Below are 21554 nucleotides of genomic sequence, written 5' to 3'. Positions count from 1 at the left end.
AGAGTTGTAACGTTGTGTGATAATGACAATGGTGTTATTCCTGCCAAATCTATGTTATCCTCGTCATGACAATTTCATAGAATAACATGTATTCCGATTTTTTAAATGTTAACTAATTCAGCCGCTTACTGTAAAAGACGTTTATCAATAATAAAGCATCTGATTGTTCATGGATTGGTACTGTATATGTCTCTTATTCCGTGCTTTATATGGGAAGACCACTCAAGGTAACGTTGTTGTTTTGATTAATGATTATTGCACAACAATGGACACGATAATCTACCTAGTATCACGGGCCGGTAAACCAATAACAAAACAGTTAGAGCACAAAAGACTTTGCACGCAGAAAATGATGGTATATATTTATTGGTGTTACGGCTAGCCCAACTTGTTTTGAAGTCAAATACCAGAGTCACCGACCTAGAATTGATGTGTTCAAAATTCGTACTTTCCCAGAACTATCGTAGAGTGGAATTTGTTATCACCTAGCACAGTAGGGGCATCTTCTCTTGGTAGTTTTAACCGCCGAACGGCGGTTATACCGGCTATATAGATACAGATGCAGAAGTCATTTGACAAGCTATTAAGTAGAGGCAAAATGTTGTTTTTGCTCCATTTCTTGTCCCTCTTCTACAAGCAAATAAAGTCTATGACCTGGACCAGGCGGCTGGAACAATGGTTAATGGTAAAGAATCAGTCGATTGCTTCATGTAGCAAGTGGTAGGACAGAGTTGGCGGGGCTGATCACAAGATATTTAAGTATATGAATGTAAGTGGGTAGGAACAAGCAGAGCCTCATAGTCGTCCAGTAGGCTGGATCACCATCATCATATCTTGCCGCTCCAACTCCCAATCCAACAGCGGACCGCCTCGTTGGCCTCTCTCGGGTCACTGTCTGAACATCTGGGGCCGAGCTCACAATGTTGCATCAGATGTTGTATTGCTTGTGGTTCGTCTCCACATGGATTTGCCCCATTTCAGCATGTTATCACCAGTTTTTGGCACCTTTGACCTGGCTCTGTTTAGAGTTGCTCAGTCCCTCCTCGGTAGGTCTGCTCCAGGGGGAAGTGCCTCACTGGGGGGTGGCAGTGCCTCGTTGTTGTTTGTGTCGCTCTCTTTCCACCTCTCTGACTTGAAGGTATTTAGAGGTACTTCCCCCAAGCCTTGGACCGTCATGAAACTTCAGCGTGATCTCAGCCTTCGGGGAACCTCCTGATGCCGATGTAAGGGGTGTCTGGGATCGCGCAGTCGCGCAGTAGGCTAGATGATATAAAGGAAACATGTATTTTCTTGCTGATGTTACAATAGCTCTTGAGGTTGCATTATCTATGAACATTAATCATATCCAATGGCCTAAACGCAAGTATATACATCAGACTAGGGCATCAATGATGCACATACCTGCGGCATGTCCTGGATACGGTGAGTTGGTCGTATCTAAGTATTGGAGGCAAATATATGGCCATTTATGGCAAGACTATTTTCTGCCTGCATACACTTCTCTGAACTCTTCCCATGAAATATGGCGAGCGTTCTCTCTCTACCTTTAAGGTTCAATTTCGTTAGATCCATGAGAAAATGAGCATTAAAGTTCGAGGAAGACCTTTCCATTTTTCATGGTCATTGACGCGTTTCGGTGCGCATGACTCAGGACCCAGGCAATGTTATGCTTCCGGCTACGTCTATGAAACAGAAACCAGGGTTGTTAGGCAGGGATTTTTTTCTTCTTTTTATATCTTTGTTGATACATCAAATCCATTTATTTTACCAATGTAAACCTGAAGTGTAATGGGCAGAAGAAGAATACAATGAAATACATTTTTATAAGCACAAATATTCAAATAATCAGAACAAGTTCTTACATCCACTGTGAGAATCCCTAATCTGTTTAGAGAGTGAAATACAGGAAGGCTGATGTGAATTGATATCACTCAAATGTCAATCGTAAGTTCTATGTCCCTTGCCAGCGGTCGACCAAAAATCCTAGGTTCGGCAGGAGCTTGCTAGGTTCGGTAAAAATGAAACACAAGATCATTCCTAAGCCTCACAAAAGCGCATTTCAGTCGAATGATGTTGTAGTTGGTTGTTATCTTTCACAATAGGAAACCGCAGATCCCGGTTAAATGCGGAGTCATTTTCAATACTGAAAATCCCACTGCAATACCATAGAAACCCGCCAGGTGCTACGATATAATCTTCTCCATAATTATGCCCTGCCAAGTTACAGACTCTCACCTCACACACAGCCATTTACGACTGCTCGAGTTATGATATACAGACAGACAGACAAGATAGACAGAGAGACAGGTAGACAGACAGACAAACAAACATGTCCACCAAAGAACATAACCTTATTTGCGAAGGAAATCAACAATATTCTCAAATTGTCGGAGTAGCTACACGGATATGGATATGAAAGACTGAGAGGGTAGTCCTTCAAGCGAATGGATTTACGCCTTTTTTCAGCATATCCTATAATTTATAGATGCGCTTGCTGCCGGCTTTCAAATAAAAAGGATGTTCGCTTTACTTTTCATTTATGTATTCATAGATTATACGTTTCTAGAGTGGCATATGCGGTGCAAAATACTGCTAAGGCTATGCAAGTAGATAGAGGCTATTACAAGGGTTGTCATTAATTTTGTTGCGCTGTATTTCATAGGGTGCTTTAACCTGCAGGCTGTCAGGTACGTCCATAGCTCCGTACACCTACGGATTGATATGAAATCCATCCAAACGTTTTAACATTCACCGCCAAAAAAGGTGGGATATTTCGTCTTCCACTGTCTTCGAAAAAGAAGTCGACCCCAATAACCCAGGATCTAGAGTTAGATTTTACTAGTTTTAGACTAGAGTAGACACCTTTGATATTGTTTTTTTTACACAGTTTGAATCTTTTATGTTACCTGCAATTAGCCCACGAGCAAGAATTTGCAATAAACTTTACATTTACAAATATTTTTCATATTCAATAAAAACTCGAATCAATTGTCACATCTATGCATACTTGTTCTGAATCTTATCTTAAAACAGTAGGTCTTTAGATTAACCTCTACAGATGCACCCTTTCAGAGAAGACTTATATTTGATACTTCCCCGCCTCTGATGTCTTGCGATAAGGGATCCGGAACCTAATTTGCAAACTAATTTCCGACGAATGTTGCAGCCGATAGGCGTAACTCTTCCTTTGTCTAACCATCGCATAAAGACCTTCCACCACCACAGTGTGAAAATAACTTTTCGTGGAAAGACCTAATCGATTCATTAAGTCTTTTTACATACCATTAAGTGTTGTTGCTCTAAATTTATGTGGAGACATTTGTATCAAACACCCTCTTCACCATTAGGTGGTTGCCTATCGGGGGTAACGGATCGGCAAAGCTCTGGGGATTATATTACACATTTACGCCTGGGAAACCAACCCACTGGCGGAATACAAAATAAAACATAGGGAGAGTATCTGCATGCCGGTGTGCCCGGGGCAGGGTGCTGCAGGTAGGTAGGTATCACCGGGGTCTGGTATAGAGATAGAGTCATGACATCCTGTGTAAGAAGCCTTTTGTCAGCTCAGAAGTCCCCACGTGCCTGCAGGACTCGCAGCTTATCACCGCGTACATAGAGACCGGGGTGAGAGAGGTGTGTGACGCGACTTCGCCCTGGGGAAACATGACATGAAGCACGATCCATCTTTCATCATTTCGCCCAAATTTGCAGCCCGACCTCCGACATGGATTTATCAACTGGAGTGAACACGTCTGACCCCCATCCATCACTCCGCGCCGCTCCAGGCACATAATTGAATATCAAGTACACTTTCTACCTGCATCTCTCGTTGTCGTTTGATGTAGCGTTAATGGGGATGACTCTCCGGGTGACGTGGCTTCGTTCACAAAGACAACACTTTACTCGCACAACGCGCAATTTGCGTCTACGTTTTGTGTATAAGCTGCGAGAACCGCACATATGAACTTTAATGTGCTATCGACCCGAACATGACGGTCGTGATGTGTGTGCGAATGGCCCTGAAGAGATACTATTGGCAGATGCCTGGAAACACGACGCTCAGACACGCCGGCTCCCCCACTGCCTCCCGGCACCTGGCGCTGTGACGCTCACGTACAGGTATATACAGCAGCGGCATGGCGACGGTCGGCGCGCCTCACCGGGTCTCCTGTCTTCTCCTGGCTTTGGCGGCATCGTTTGCAGGTATTTCTTATCAAATCAACCGTTAAGTCTTCCTCTTTTCGTGTTTTGCTAGAAGTCTCTTTCTTCTTTAACCGTTGACAGTCTGGTGAAGAAGAGAAGCGAGCGTGTGCGTAAGGGTGCTGCGTGTTGTCTATACGTTAAAACGTAACGTTACATCTTTGAGGAGTTAACGCTGTCCCTTTTTTATTGTCGATATCAAAACATTATTCCCCACGTATGGCTGTGCGGTTCTACAAGCTTAACCCCGTTTTCCAAGGCAATGAAGGCGAGAACCTGCCAAGTGATTATCCAATGACCGATGGTGCCCTGCGCTCGTGAGGCGCTAACCTAGATTTATTTGTTTATGTCACTATAATGTCGGCTTAGCTGCCGATTAACGGTCCGTAGCCTTTCGCTACGTTTGCTGTCAGGACTCCGGAACAGCCATCTCTCCTTTAGTCCGTCAGTCAGACGGGTCCTGCATGCTGACTCGTCAATGCAATCCCAGCTTGACCTCCTTCCTAACCCCGATGACATTAGTTGAGAGCTTTGATTTGGTCCCGACCCAGCCCATCAATCGTGCCGACATTGTGAGCCGAGGCCGGTGCCCATAGTTCGCCTGTGCAGAATTGAATGCCACGGCAGGACCTTTTCATATATGTATTCCCCCAAGTGATCTGTTCTTTCCTGATGAATACATGGTCGCCGCTTCCCTTCTCATAGTCGCCTTGCCTTCTCCGATGCCTGGGTTAGTTGTTATGATGGTATACATTCGTACATTCCATAGGACTATGAATGTGTAAGGATTCTGCCATTATGATAGCACTTTTATGATATCGGAATTATCATGTTTTTATGTCTGTGTAATTTCAATTCCCTTTTAAGTAAAAAGTGTTTCAGTCATAAGGCTACCAGACCTTACATTAATAAACCATTCATTCATTCATCCATGCATTCATTCACACTTTCAGTCATTCATTACTTTGCTTTGCTGTCGGGTCTAGATGGTTAAAAGAAACACAATCACAAGTTACATCTTGGCGCCTGTAAACTTAGATCTAAATACGTTACAACATAGACTCTCTTGTGCCTTCGTCGCAGAGAGAAAAAACATAACTATGCTTGTCACGTAGGTGTGCGCAATACTGCTTTCTTTATGGTTTTCTTTATGAACAATAGAATGCAATATGTTACTAATTTGACAGTGATTTAAATACCTTCCCATGCTACCTGCACAGACTGGAAAACTTCCCCGGGCTTGATGTAAAATGGCCACTTCACGCCTGGAAGTGTTTGATGGCGAGAAGCGCAGTGATGCATAAGGATTTGATTCGCATGACAGAAACCCAAAACTGCTCCGGTTACATTAGTGACCACCATCCATAAATGCCAGCCACTAATCTCCATCCATGTGCCAGGGATCCACGGCTCGCTGAGCCTTGTTGCTCTTTTCAATGTCCTTTGAGTGGCAGTTTTTTTCTCTCCAACTGGCCTCGCAGATCGTTTCCATCAAATGCATCAAACGAGCCGGAACCAAGCGTCTACCGAGGTCGTTTGAGCGGAGAGTAGTAGCTCAACGTCTTTTTGGTATTGCGAGTATAAACATGGGCTTCATATCAAACAGTGGCAATTAGAAAGGAGAGGAGAGTTAACGAAGACACATAAGACATGGACTAATCATTTTATAAATCTCATTACCGTGGCGTATTATTCCGTCGTACCGTGGCGTATTATTGTTCCTCTCATATATTAAGACAGAAAAAGTATCTTCTAATGACTTTGATACCAATCATATCTCAGGCTATTATTATAGGCTATTATTATAGGCTATTACTCTGCCATACCTTTATTGTATTAAATGTAGGGAAATCATTTTAATTACTGCTCCTTTGCAATTATTAGAATAGAAAAGTATTTCTCTACTAACTACTTGCTGTTTTTTATCATTTTTAAACACCAATAACTGCTTGTCTGTTTGAGGATGTCTTTTCCACCGTTCCCATCATCTAACTATGAAATGGGTTTAGATTCCTCGGGGGCTGAATTCCAACATTATTCCGAAGGGCAAAATACTGCGCAATGTCACATTAATATGTTGTATATTTGCAATCTCGGCACGTTCGTTTGTAGGTTGGCCATTATTGAAACTTACCTGATATATGAGTTTAAGGAATAAACTGATAAAACGACATGACTGATATGAATTTCTAAGCTCACACATGTAAATGAAGTAAATTTAAACCAGAACCAAAATCAGTATCACTGATAGTAAAAAAAAAAAATAAACGTCGGTGAAGGCAGGGCGACCAGGTAAGATAGGCAAACTAACAATTACTCATTACAAGCAACCGGATAGATTTTTAAACAAGCCTTGGCTTCATTTTCAACCATCTTAGAGCTTCCCTCACCTTATTTCCATATGAATTCAGAGTTGGGGTAAACTCCAGATTCTGCTCCAGTCACGGACGACAGTGCTGTCTGAAACATCTGGATTCACATATTTATTTTATTCATTTATCCAGCTGTTTACAAACAGCCAGGGCTGCCCAACTAGCCGTAGGCTATTATCAAGGGCTAACCCTGTACATGTTCGCACATGTTCGCACACGACGGGTTATACCGCCCCTTACAGGGTGACACACCCGTCCGGGTGAATGATGTAGATCACCATGAGGCTGACACGAGACAGAGGTTCGCCAGGCCTCCATCCGGGTGATTTGAAGTGAATCACCAACTCCCGACATATTTATCCACTTATCCAAAATTCGCCGCTTATTCCTAACCGCCACGCACCACTACTCACTTAACCACCGCGATATCATTATTGAAACAGTCTCATCAAACTAAATGGATTATATGAATGCTTGTACATTTGATCTCACACATTGAAATATGGTAAATCTGGACCAAAATCGACATCAGCATCACAGATAGTCTGAGACCAAAATGTGCTACTTTCAGATCAAGAGCAATCTGTCCCTAAGGAAAACATTACCATAGCATGTCCAGAACATGAGAGATATGAAAGAAAAAAGATCGTACCGCTGCAGCACCATTACAAGGCGCCAGCCGGCCAAACATCAAATTATTTCGAGGTTTCATTTAATTTGAATCAACCCACATATCAAATATTACGACAATTCATTCAGGCCATTCAAGGTTACTAACGGACACAAAAAAACAAAACCATCTCGGCGAAGTTTAAAAGCCTATAATCACCAAGACAACTGAAACATGTACACCCACCGTGATATCTCTATTGCGACACCCACTGGCACATGGAAATAGAAATAAATTAGGACCACAATCTGAAACATCATCACTGCTAGTCTAAGCCCAAAAGCTCTACATGAAGAAAAGACATTTACCTAATCGCGAACACAACTGAAACATGTACAACCAGTGATATCTTTATTGCGACAGCCACTTACACATGGAAATAGAAATAAATTAGCACCACAATCTGAAACATCATCACTGCTAGTCTAAGCCCAAAAGCTCTACATGAAGAAAAGAAATCTACCTAATCGCAAACACAACTGAAACATGTACACCCACAGTGATATCTTTATTGCGACACCCTGCCGCACTCCATCCCGCTCGTGTTATCACGTTAGAGGGTGTCACCGCAATAACATTCCGCATCAGGTGCCATTCACTCACGGAAGGATAGCTTAAGGGGAGTGGCTGACAGAGACTGATAAAATTGAGGCCAAACTCAATGTCTTCTTTATTCCCTTTACTCGCAGTGGATGCCGTGAAGTACAGCGTTCCGCCGCAGTCGACGTCAACTCTGCGAGGAAGGACCGTGGTTTTGAAATGTGCTTTTAGCGGCCTTGGTGCGAGCGACGTTATTACCTGGACGGGGCCGCCAAACTTTCGCGTAATAGCAAATAATCGAAAGGTTGACCCAAAGTACCCACGATTTGAAATTATCGGAGATGCGTCGAAGAACGAGTTCCATCTGAAGATACGACGAGCAACACGTGAAGATGAAGGAAGTTATCGCTGCAGTACTTTCGGGCTAGAGCCAGTGGACGCAACTCTCACAGTTGTTGGTAAGATATTGTACAAACTTGGATTACTTGTGGGATTTGGAGACCGTTACGAAACCAGACGAAGGGAAGGAATACTACCAATGACTCTAAGACTCCATCCCCATGCATACAATGTAGTTCCGGCTGCCGGCCCTCAGCAAACTTTTGTAATCACATGGTTTCATATGGCATATTTTACATAAAACGCATTTCCGTAAACTTGTATTGTTGCCTGGGTAACACCGGCTTAGTGTGCAGTTTTCAAAACGATTATGAAATAGTAAGTCCTATAATAAAAATAAGCATGTGCATCTCCATGAAAACTACACAATGACAGTCAACGTAGGTCATGAAGCACTATAGGTACCACTCATCTTGAAATATGTATTGCAGTTCCAGCAGCCGGCCCACCGATGATTTCCGGAGACAACAGTCCCATCATGGCCGGACGGCAGCTCCGCCTGTCCTGCAGTTCCAGAGGTGGACATCCCCCGCCTCGCCTCACCTGGTATAGTCTATAATTTCTATTTACAAAATCCTTCACAAAGGCTAATGTACGGATTCTCCTGTCGCCTTGACAGATGAGTAGACAAACAGTCACTTGCCGAGGTGGGTTCGGCGATCTGTTTGCCTGACATGTACATGGTATTTTAAGGTGAATGAGGGGTGTGCAATTCCTTCTCCACCCTCTCGTCTGCTGACGCACATAGTCTCACAGGTGCTGGAACTGCCACGTGTAAGACGGCCCCAGCAGATGCAGCTTTGTTAGTTGGAGTTTCCGCCTCCTAACAGTACATCTACAGTATCAAAGTAAGAGCAAGGTAAAGTAATGGGGTACATACCACTGCACTGGTGTCTAATCAACTATAAGGTAATTCATTTACTATTGTGGGATTTGACTTCTTCTTTGAAGGCAGTGGTTGATGAACTGTGTCATGTTCTGTATACTGACTGGGCTTTGTAAATTTAGTAGGAACTTAGTCTCTTGGTGATCTCCTAAAAGTGAAAGCTTAGTAAAACTGTGGCAAATAATCTATTTCTTTCGGTTCCGTGATGAATACGCTGATTAATGTAAAGCATTCAATTTTCCACTGCATTCATTGACCAACATTTAGTCTCTCGTGGACAGGTACAACGGCACTGATCATATAGAGGCACCACAGCGTGCCGATGATGGGGTTGGTGGTGACGTCACCAGCCAGAGTATCTCAGCAAGGATCTCGAAATGGGACAACGGTGTCAACCTGACATGCGTGGCAGACCAAGGCTTCCCAACCCTCACCCCGGCACTGGTAGCCTCAACCATCTTAGCAGTACACTGTGAGTCCCCCAAGCCATACATGCAATCATACAACCTCAAACGTGGACAGATAAACTCCACAAGCCACCTTAAACAGCCCTATCCATTTGTACGTGGTTTCCCCCACCCTGTCCTGACCAACCACTTTGTTCTGAGCGACCATTTTATCTCATTGTTGAATCCAGGTTTGACTGTTTGACCGATATGTATATGTATATGTTAAATAAGCTTCATTTTCACATAGCCACTTACCTCATTGATCATCTCATTGACATTATTATCACTATTGACAATCTCGTTCACTTTGCTCACTCGGTGGTTTATAAGGTAGGATTGAACTAAGCCTTACCAAATAGAGTACACCACAGATTTGGTTAACCCTACATTTACAGTAGAAAAAAAATGAAAGATTCTCTTTGGTGCTGATGGTACTATTCGACTTGGTAATTTATTTGGTGGGAACCTACTATGCCTTATAACATCGGAAGAAACGTAGATGGGATTGGAAAGGGATTTTGCTTGGAAGTCAAAGTTAACAAGTATAAACGTTTATAGACCCAGCGGAAGTGATGGTTCCCCGGCCGTCCCTGCACGTGTTGGTGGGCAGCCCTGCTAATCTGACATGCCTGACAGAGGGCAACCCGGCAGCTACCATCGCTTGGAGGAAGATGGTCGACTCGACACAGGACCAAGGGTCCATGAGGTATTCCATTAATTTCTTTTATTGCATGCCCGATAGGGCTAACGTAAAATTTCCAAACTAGGGCCCGGTCGGGCTGTTTGTGGAAACGAAAAACAGAAATGTGTACGTAAAAATATAAACAATTTTTTAGCCAAAGACTCTTTCCTTTCTCTTTACGTCTTGTGTGGTTTGGTGTCTTTTATTCTATAGTTTTCGTTCCCGAAAGTTGCCCGGCTGGGTCCCGGTTTTTGACGTAGAAGTGAATTGTCCTATGGCGTAAACCTCCTGATTTATGCTAAATAGTACAGGTTGCATATCCGAACGAATCTATTTGATCCACTCACATCTGGATGAACCCCAACTCTTTCACATGTATGTGTGGAGGTGTCTTTTATGCTTGTGTGCTTGAGGTATGGCTCTCCTCAAAATTCGGTACTTCCATTTACTGCCATTTCCTCATTCACACCTGCGTTTAGTGAGGAAATCAGTGTGAATTGACTTTCCCAAGGGCGCAACATTGGAGCCTGTCGGGGATTTGTACACATTTCAGGCATTTCTGAGTCAAAAACGTTACCGCAAGGCCAGTGTGCCACCACAGGCCACCGTACAACCACGATACGGTTGTATAACATACAGTAATAAAACATATCTCATTCCTATTTCTCTCTCTATATATCATAATGTATTACAATCACGTTCCATGGACTTAAACACGGTAGTCTATCACGTAAGACTTATCCCGATGTCTGCCAAAACTGTTTGAAAAGGATGCTGTGCCAGCTTGAGATAAGCCTAAAACTATATATAAAATGGTATTATGTGTATCAAAAGACACAGCTAAGTATTCGCCAACTAGGGGATGTGCCAGGTGCAGTAACAATCATTTGACACGGAGAATCAAACTGTTAAGCACGGCGAGGAAGTCTGTGCTGATTCGTCAACTGAAGTGACACACAACAAGAGATCGCGTGGCGTAATCGGCAGCGTGTTTTTTATTCTTTTTTTTTTATTGGTATACATGTAAGACAAGACACAGTGGTAAATGCACTCTAGCAAAGCTAATATTAACATTACCACTAGGACATTTGAAAATAAAATAAACAAAGGACAAAACAATGTGAGATCAAATAACATAGTAGTACAGCAGTGGGGTGACGGATCAGACAAATAAATAAATATGTACATACAGGATTTTACAGGAAAATGTTCAATCAATTTGAAAACGGTTGGTCTGGAGTATGTATGTCTGTGTAAGCTGCATAATATGGGTATTTGTTTCTGTTGGTAAAGTGCGTGAACCCCTGAGTAAAAGTTGAGTTAAGACTGGGTCAGCAGCGTGTTTGGCTCAGGGCCCACAGGTCCCGGGCCGGGATGCTGCCGTGTCGCTGATCTTCTGCCCTTGGAAAATGCACTTAACACGAATTTACCTACTTACTTCAGATGAAGTGAGTACCTTAATTTTGGTTAGGACTATCCCCCAGGAGCCACACTCTTAAAGAACACACCTTTTAAAGAAGAAGAGGGGGATGCCCCCCCCCCCCCCCTGTCCGATGGTCCAAATCACATCATTCACCCGGACTCCATAGTGACGAAAAATAGTGACGTACAAGTCAGTAATGGAGATTCAACTCAAATCAAATCACACCAACCAAAGCTTTTGAAGGCATCCGCCATGTTTCATTACTTCTTATCGTAGTCATGTGACTTTGGATCAAAGGTCACATGGACTTAAGGGTGTTGTTTTACGGTGACAGAAAAGTAAACTTCGAAAAAAAGTTTTCGATTAATGTTGGGTACATGCCTTATTCTCACATAACACGTTATTTAAATTTACATGGCAACTGCATGGCACTCCTAAAGGTTCATTAACGAGCTAAACTTTTGATGTGTTTTGAAAGTTTGGATCAATGATTGGATCGAACAAGCTCATGTGGGACCAATTAAGTACGTAACAAATTAGCTACGACTGTATCATTAGTCACAAAATGCTAATGTAGACAGGTTATATAACAGGACCAGCTGCTTCGGAGTATCTAATGAGACAGGGAGCAAGGTATATTAAGGGGAAAGTACATTTTACATGACGTTCATGCACTCAAGAGAAACGGCACATAACAGTTCATGACATTTTTGTTTTGTTTTGAGACAGACGAGGACAATGTCAGGCACTGCATTCAAGTTAGTAACACATATTAACAGTACCACATACACAGTACTGACAAAAGGTAAAGGTAATCTTTTACTTCCCCGGTAAAAGTCAGGTACCCATTTGTACACCTCTGTGAAGTGAGGAAGGACGTGTAAAGTGCCTTTCTCAACGGCACAACGCCGGGGTAGGGGGGTATAGAACTCGGGACCTCTTGGTTCCGAGCCTCAAATTATTCCTGTTAAAACCACACACGACGCCACGACTATGACATATTCCTAGCATGCTCATGCCAGCAATCCAGAGTGTATTTGCGGGTATAAAGAAATTCACAAGTCTTAGTGGCAAGTGCGCAGATGTTGACATACTGGCAGCACCAAATCCGTAGATGTTTTTTGGCACCTTTAGACAGATTAGCCATGAGGCCCAGTGTATGTCACTCGTCACGGGGATAGGGGCATGGCGAATAGCGAACTCGGGACCTACTGATTCTGATTCCAACGCTCTAGTCGTTGTGCCACACAGACATACTCGTACCTGCTTTATTTGCGGGTATAAAGCGGCTGTCATCATCGCACTTTGTCTTCTGTAGCGGGAGTTCGTTATACATACCGAAAGTCAGCAAAGACGACGCCGGCGTGTACCAGTGCTCCGCAGACAACGGGGTCCCACCTGTCGGAGTTGGTACCGTCAGCCTGGATGTGCTCTGTAAGTGCTATTACATTATTATTGCTAAAACCATCATTAGCATCATCAATGTGACTATCATTATACAACCAGTAAGAATAACCAAGACGAGTCTAGAGACTGCTCTCTGCCTTCTTGACTGTCTACCTTATCCCAAACGACCTGGCGGTCAAGGGACTAGGAAGGTAGGTAGGTATTGTATCATTCGAGGTTTGAATGTACGAGAATATCTTCCGTTCCTCAATAGGACCAACATCACGTAATATCATGCTACCCACTCAGTGGTAGCCGACTTAACAGTCGTATAATCTGTGCATTATTATTTGATAACGATACATACACGAGTGATGTAACAGTGGGTTGGATCAACACTCTTAACCTCTGTATTCCATGCTAGTTGTAAAATTGCGATGTAGATCTAGCCAACACGTAATCTCAATATGCTGCCCACCTAATGGTAATATATCAGTGCCGTGAATGACATACAGCATGGCGTATAAATGTATTTCTTTGATGTAGTTTCGATGATGGATTAACGCACTTTAAGGTTTATATTTTTTTATCTTATCTGCGACTATCATTTGTAGAGTACAGGGCAATCAATCAAGTATCCGCGGGCAGCATATAACTGATGTATTTCGACTGTAGACAGCTCTATGAGGGAAGTTATATTTTCGGCTCAAGACCTCCCTTAGATTATGGTGACCCCCAGCCCGCTAAGTGTGTCGGAGAGTTGGTCCTCCCAGTCTCTTAGTCGCTCTAGGGCGTGTATAGTTGTCAAGTATAGAGTATGGTTGTGGATGATGAATGCTAGGGACGTTTTGTACATTAAAAACTTCTCTTGGTGTTGTCTTTTTACCTCGCTGTAGCGATTAAAGAGTTGTTTGGCCTCAGGGATTACTATAATGGAGATGGGCACTATGCTATGCATCATCTAGTGCAGGAATGACTCTAACTTAAACCAACTAGCAGCAATCTCTTGCAGCGGGAATTTGGACGATTCGGCCCTTTACCAACTCGGCCTAGTCAATATTGCCCAACATTCTGGTCAACTCGGCCAATAAAAATAAACCCTGGTCCACTTGAGGACAAAAGTGAATACGCCAGGCTTGTGGTGAAAAGTTTTAACTGTAAACCTTACCTAGAAAGCTTATCCGTGTTAGTAGTAGTCATTCTTGAAATAGTTTAACTGTAATTTCCAACACAAACTTGTTGTTCATTCCTTGGCAAAAACTGATGCTGTGCAGTCGAACTGACTTAAGGTGAGTCCAATTTTTGTGTTGGAAATTACAGTTCACCTATTTCAAGTTCTGATAAACATTTTTGCATTAACCCAGATCCTCCAGGGATAGATCCAGCCATGGAGCAGAAAGTCACGGTTCTCTACGGCCAGGACGACTTCTCACTGGAATGTCTGGCCTACGGAAACCCCAAGCCTCGGATCCGCTGGCGGCGGAAGGATACAACCTTGTACTGGGAGAACCCGCTCCGGTTCCACCGGGTACGCTACGACGTGGAGGGGACGTATCAGTGCGTGGCGACCAGCGATGGCTTCCCGCAGGCTATCAGAGATGCAGACGTTGACGTCGTCGGTACGACTGCTATTAATTTCCTGCAGATCTGCAGATTACGCAAATCGATATCGCTAAGCTCTTTGTTCCCTTGTAATACCGCTCGTTACGTCAACCTACTGAATTATTCATTGTTCTTTGTTACAAGACTAACGTGAATAGAAAACTGATGCCTGTACGTCTAAAGCGGTGGGAAATAAAAAAAAAGATATTATATCTGTAGCTGTTCATTTAACGTCACCACCTCTACTTTCCAACATTTAAGGACGAACAGAAGCAAAATATTGAAGCAAACAGTCCCATTTAGCAAGTTGCTAAATTTTCTATTCCACCATTCACAACAATCCATGTGGCTGTCTACCTGTTTGGTGTTGAAACTGTTGTTGGGGTTATTCCACAGGTTTCGGCCAGTTTTTTTTAGCCTTCATTGTCTCACGTGGCTAAGACAGGAGTCTTTTTAGTCGATCAATCAACTGTCCACTATCAGATGTGTGTCTCCTATGTTTCTGCCATTAGCTGACCAGTGTGTTACGCCGAAGGACGGTTATACCGGCTATGTAGATCCAGATCCAGATGTACTTTCACTAGGCCTCAGGTTATGAACTTCAAAACCAAAGTTACTAGTATATCGCATCAAACAACAAATCCTATTCATGCAGGACTACCGGGGTGGGGTGGGGGCGGACTAGCTCGCTGGGGGGTCGCTTTTTGGGGGGGGGGGGCAAGATCGCTGTTACACCGGCTATATAGATACAGATACAGATGTACTTTCAGTAAGCCTCAGGGTATGAACTTCAAAACCAAACTTATATCACACCAAACAACAAATACTATCCATGCACGACGACCGGGGGTGGGGTGGGGGCGGACTAGCTCGCTGGGGAGGGGGGGGGGGGATCGCTGTTACACCAGCTATATAGATACGGATCCAGATGTACTTTCAATAAGCCTCCGGGTATAAACTTCAAAACTAAAAGCAAATCAAAACATCAAATCTTCTTCATGCAGGGCGACCTGGGGAAGGGGGCGAGCTCGTTGGTGGGCAAGATCGCTGTGACACCGGCTATATAGATACAGATACAGATGTACTGTCAGTAAGCCTTCCGGGTATGAACTTCAAAGCAAAACTTATATCAAATCCTGTGTCTGCAGGAAGACCCATCATGGTGGGGAAGCGGGCGGGCAGCATGATGTCGGTGATATCTGGTGGGATAGCGAGGCTGTCGTGTGACGTCATCGCGGACCCCCTCGGGGATAAGGTAGAACTTTATACATTACACAGCAACATTTAAGTCTGGATAAGAAGATTAAACTGATTATGTATCAAAGTTGACCTGTTACTCCAACTAAAATGGACTTATCTAAACATATTCGAGTAACCATCTTCAGTCTTCGTCAAAAAAGCAATGCTGCCTTTGTTACGTCAAGAAATACAGATAGAGCACGTAACTCAGTGAGCAGTAGAATGAGTAGAATGATGCAGAAGCTTTATGGTGCCCTCTGTTGGATTACGTTGGAGTATTCACATGTTGGTATGAGAATATAAAACTTTGACCATCATAAGAAACAACGTTATACACACAAAGATTAGAGTCTTCTGGTGATTCAAAATCATAAAGAAGAGACTATGTAATCCGATCATTAAAAGTACTCCTGTGAGAACGCCAAAAATGTGTGCCATTGCCTTGTTTGTTATGTATCATAGTTCAACTGTAATATTCAATACAAAAAAATTGAAAAAAAGTCTATGGTACCGTCTATTGACTTGCGTTGGAGAACATTAGACTTTGAACATTAAAATCCACATTGTAAAATATACAGAATTGTTCTTGATTCAAAAGAAATTATTCAAAAGCATCGAGAACAGACGGCAAAGATGGAGCATCTAAAGTACTTAATCAAAAGAGTAATTAAAAGTAATTAAAAGTCAATACAGACGATAATATGTTATGTTGCACCCCTTATTACTTGAAGATAGTGTGGATCTGGCGCGGCACCCAGGGACAGGAGAAGGAACTACGGTCCGGACACAACGGCATGGCCATCGTGGAGACTAAGGGCGGCCAGAGCAAGTCTTCAGCACTCACCATCTCCATGGTGTCAAAGGCACACGAAGGAACCTACACGTGCAAGGCTTCCAACATGTTCTCAACGGTACAGAGGGACATCAAACTTGAAGTGAAAGGTGCCGGGATTTCTCATCATTTCCGTTAGGATAAAAGTTGCTTCAAGAGGGAATGTTTGTTCATTGATTTGCGAATGTCGCGCAACTGTGAGTAAGATAACATGTTTTCTCTTCAAGATGCCTCCCTACAGGCTAAAGATACCTATCCTTTAAAATATTGTTGACGAGTTTTATCTAGAAAACAAACTTTAAAAGATAAATGGAATAATGGGGAATCTATGGTTACGCCTTGGTAACCTACAGCTCGCTATATAATACAGGAATAAATGAATGGATAAATACAGCGTAAGGCTTGATAACGCGTTTCATTTGGCCAATATATTGATTTGTTCAGTATATTACGAGATATTGTTGATGATTGATCGTTTTGTGGAAAGTATCACTGGAATACATTACTCTATACAGTGAATACTTTTTATCAGATAGAAAAGTCTGTGGATAAAAGGTTACAATACTTTAGAACAGCTGAAGGTTCCTAGGGGCAATACAAGAACCTTGCTATCAACATCAATATCTAGTTGTATCTCGATGGTTTACTTTCAGAGACGAGCAAGACGCTGTTTATCACCATCGTTGTGGCAGTCTCGGTGACTGTTCTTGCCGTCATTGCCGTGAGTTGTTTACTAATCACCAAACGACGAGGGCAGAGACACAACAAGAACCGCCCAGGTAAGCTCCTCAACACACATCTGAATGCTTCCAATATGCATGATGATGGTTAATGACCCTCCCCAAAATGTATAAGGTGTCATTAGACCCGGCCATGTACCATTGAGTAAAACCACCGGGTGAGCGAAACGACTATAGAGCATCATAAACTGGGACTATGCCTTAACAAACAAGCAAATTAGCTTTACGCACATCCGTTGCTGCAAGATCATTATTGCATCGGGCGATATGATGAAGCTTCGCTCACATGATGGTTATACATGTAGGTAAGCAATACTTAGTTGCAATATAAAGAGGCTGTCTTGAAACTCCTGCTAACAATCAAGTGTTATCTTTACTTCCCTTAAGCACTAAGATTAAAAGAAGCATCTCGCCCGATGCCACCAGTCCCGAAGTACGTCAAACAAACCGGCACCATTGACTCCGGTGTGGAGGACCTGGAGCTACAGGAGATGGACGGCACGCTCAAACCGCGGCCTCCGCGCAGAGTGGACAAGACAGACTGGACATCAGTGGGCCTGACCTACTCCGGTATGTCGAAATACGAAAACACCATACGCTTCAGACCAAGCAAACATCCACAGTGCGTAATGCATGTTTATGGACCAAAACGTTAGGAGCTCGAATGCCGGCTGTGTCGCTCACCTGACATGGACGCTACCGGAAAAGGTCGCAGTCCTTAGGAAAGGATGTTAAGCCGTGGTGCACTGTTAATTATGCTTGTAGAATTGTGCTAGTAAAATTTTCCGGATACAGTGAACATGTAATTACTGCACATATCTTATCTCTGTCACCCTTGGAAAATTAGGTCTTCAGTGAGCTAAACTGGACAAAGATCACAAACAGTGTTCACAATGTTCCCAATACACGGCAATAGCGTGATTCAGCCCAAACCGGTCGGTGATAATGATCTATTTAATATACAAAATTTCTTTTATAGATTAAAGGTTTCATCAGGTTGGTAAAGTCACTGGATAAAAAACTTTTCTGTTCATAATAATTTGTTTCCTTAAGACCAACGTTTCGTTGGCCGTCTCGCACGTCTCTGGGAAATTCTGACTGCTTTGTGTCACTACTAACAGTTGCAGCTTGTTTGGAGTTGTTTGATTTGCCTTTGTATTTCTAAGTATCTTTATACCACAGGTCTGGTCCATGGCCACGCAGCCTCTCTCCCTCCTTACGCTACTATAGAGCGGCATCAGCCAGACGGGGAGGACGGGATCGGGTTTGAAGAAGAGGTAAACGGTTTGGTCACATAGTCAAAGCAATAGAGAGCTCGATAGGGCACGGTTCGATTCTTGGTATTGCTGGATAGACCTTGGAAGACCTTCCGCACGCCACCCAGGTGTAAAATAGGCTCATGATTTCTCTTGGGTAAAAGTCGCTGACAAGAGATATACTGTGCCCTAGATGGGTAACAACCCACTGCCCCTGAAAAGCCTGTGGGATTATCTTTACCTTTTACCTTTAGGCTACTCACTCATTTCATTCATTCATTTTATCTATGTAACCAGGAAAAACACTATCACGCTACTGCCTTTTTTAGGTGCCCCTGGGCACATATACATACATTCGCATAGTACATACAACTCATTACCAGTTAGCACATCGTGACACGTTCATTATCATAATTTACCACTTCTTTCTGCATCTGTAGTCAAGGAGTGCCCTACGACAAATTCACTCTTTCTTCAACTTCTTAATTATACCTAAACTATCTAACATTCTGCAAGCTCTATTTAGCTCACATAGTTTCTGCTATGATGTAAATAAACTTCGTCCTCTGTGCTTCAACTATGCGTTTACCCTAAAGCGAGTGAAAGGAGCCCCAGTAGAAATAGGATGGTACCCAGGCTAATGCATTTAGCATGTTGGGAAGATATACACAATGTTTTCTTTTATCGTTTTTATCCAAAAATTGCAAAGTCAAGGTACAAAGTTACATGTTCATATACTGATGCATAAAAAAAATAAAACTTCTTTTTTTTTCTTCATTTTGCAGCAGGTCCCGCTGGCCTTGCCTCCTAAACCTCACCTCAGGCGATCTCAGCCGGCGCCACCATCTCCGCCAGGAGGCCGCGAGGGTCGTGCACTCACAGCGACAGACGTGGACAGCATGCTGTAGGCATTGCACGACAGTTCACCCGAGCTGGTACAATACATGTTAAGGAGAAAAACTATTCCCTAACTGAAAAAGAAATGGAATTTTCGACAGGCTAGCTCCGTCTTCTTCAGTTTCCTAATCCAATCGCTGAAGACACGTGGCTTTCTGTGCGTGTGACGTAATCAATTGGTCAGACATCTTCGGAAGCAATGGCCTTCTCCCACCCAGGGCGGCGATATCGACTTCCTACTACACTTCAACCATCGCTGACGACACACCTAAAGGAAGTCACGTGTTAACAACGACTAGGTCAGAGAGCTGGAAAAGAATGGATCAGTCAGTCTAAAATCCCGATAAGTCCAATATTGGGGAGACGTTTGGTTCTTCATGATGTTGTATGTCACTCTTTTTATAAAAAAAGAATTGTATTGTCTTTGAACGACAGATACGCTTGCCAAGACGTTGACTTTATGGGTAGGTGTATTCCTGTCATATCAGCCAAATGCTTTAAACATTGATGTCAACGTGGTTCTTGTCAGTGAAAATGGGCCTGGTGGTAAATACAATCCCTCGAATATATCGGGCCACACATATAACTACATGTACAGATGCATCGTTTTAAAAATCAATACCAAGAGACGAAGACATAACGCTACACACCAATTAGCCCAAATGCTCCCATGTCTCTCCTGGCCTCACTAAACCCAAACTATAAATCATACCTTGTTCCACATATATGCATATGGATCAATAGAGCCATTCTGACAGCATAGACGCGACACCACTGTAAAACTGCTGCCAACAAATCCCACACGAAAATTGGACAACTAATTTCCAGGCAACTTCACAGCCCGTTCGTCTTGCTAAATTGGTTATTGCAGAGGGCCATGACAGAGTGGTGTGCAGCGGGCTTAACCGTGTACATGAAACAGACGTACTAAGCCTCGAGGTAAAATTAAGCTGATCTCTCGGGCAGATGATACTTGTACCTGTACAGCTTGCCAGTAAAGCCTTGCAAATAAACCCTTCCATTTCGTGACATTTGTGTGACCTAGAATATAACCACATCAACGTAATTAATCCCCAATGTCTCCTCTGTCTAATTCAATTTCGGTTGTGCGTCCCTCGTCATGTATGTCCTTTCTCCTTTAATGTCTATACTTTAATGTTGAGTAGGAATCTCCCACAAGGTTTAATCAAAAGTTTCAATAAATTATTATGTTATGCCCGTGCGGAGATTTAATCTAAATGCCCGTGCAGTAAACAATCCCTACAAAGACTTGCGCTGCAAGACTAGCCAGGTCTATGCGATGGCAAAGCAGTCTGATATTCTTCATTCTCCTTTCATTTGTATACTTTGATGTAGAGTATAAATCTGCAACAAGGCTTAATCAAAGTTTTCATGAATTATTCTATTTTAATCTAATCAATAGAACAATAGATTTAATCTATGTGCCCGTGCAGTAAACATTCTCTACAAAGACTTGCGCTGAAAGAATAGCCAGCTATATACGATGGCAAAGCAATCTGATATTCTTCTTTCTCCTTTCATTTGTATACTTTGGTGTGGAGTATGAATCTTCCGCAAGGCTTAATCAAAGTTTTCATGAATTATTTTTGTTTTAATCTAATCAATAGAACAGTAGATTTAATCTATATGCCCGTACAGTAAAAACCCCTACAACGACTTGCGCTGCTAGGATAGCCAGGTCTATGCGATAGCAAAGCACCCTGATATTTAAGAAGACAGCCTGTACGTCCCCGAATGACAACCGCGATAGGGGCCGGCAACAAAACATCCTTTTATCCTTCGTTTGTTTCTGCCTCGACGGGGTTTTACAACAGGAAATTTATGGTAATTGAAATAGAATATGTTATTTCCCGTATGTCCCCTTATAGTCGTAACTGAATTGTTTCAATGGCCTTTGTTACCAAGCCAAGGACCATTCCATACCCATTCATGACGTCTTTCTCAGTGGTTTCGATTT

The 21554-nt window shown here is 42.9% G+C and overlaps 1 protein-coding gene across 1 annotated transcript; it reads left to right on the top strand.

The window, feature by feature from the left end:
* Window positions 1-14397: 14397 nt before the first annotated feature.
* LOC118422366 (kin of IRRE-like protein 1) lies at window positions 14398-18407 on the top strand. The gene is made up of 6 exons (XM_035829886.1): window positions 14398-14629; window positions 15761-15867; window positions 16583-16793; window positions 17337-17462; window positions 17811-17993; window positions 18403-18407. Exons 1-6 carry the CDS (start codon window positions 14398-14400, stop codon window positions 18405-18407), a joined length of 864 nt encoding a protein of 287 aa, XP_035685779.1.
* Window positions 18408-21554: the final 3147 nt, after the last annotated feature.

Source organism: Branchiostoma floridae, chromosome 9 (genome assembly GCF_000003815.2).
Source record: "Branchiostoma floridae strain S238N-H82 chromosome 9, Bfl_VNyyK, whole genome shotgun sequence".
In the NCBI taxonomy this organism is placed as follows: domain Eukaryota; kingdom Metazoa; phylum Chordata; class Leptocardii; order Amphioxiformes; family Branchiostomatidae; genus Branchiostoma; species Branchiostoma floridae.
Note: the sequence above shows the minus strand (reverse complement) of the source record. Positions and strands in the feature narration are given on the sequence as shown.

Bases quoted from the DNA above. Each gene is read 5' to 3' on its own strand.
- LOC118422366 (XM_035829886.1), top strand. From the start codon at position 14,398: ATGGAGCAGAAAGTCACGGTTCTCTACGGCCAGGACGACTTCTCACTG. The intron at 15,868-16,582 runs GTAGAACTTTAT...TATTACTTGAAG, and splicing joins CGGACCCCCTCGGGGATAAG to ATAGTGTGGATCTGGCGCGG. The intron at 16,794-17,336 runs GTGCCGGGATTT...GTTTACTTTCAG, and splicing joins CATCAAACTTGAAGTGAAAG to AGACGAGCAAGACGCTGTTT.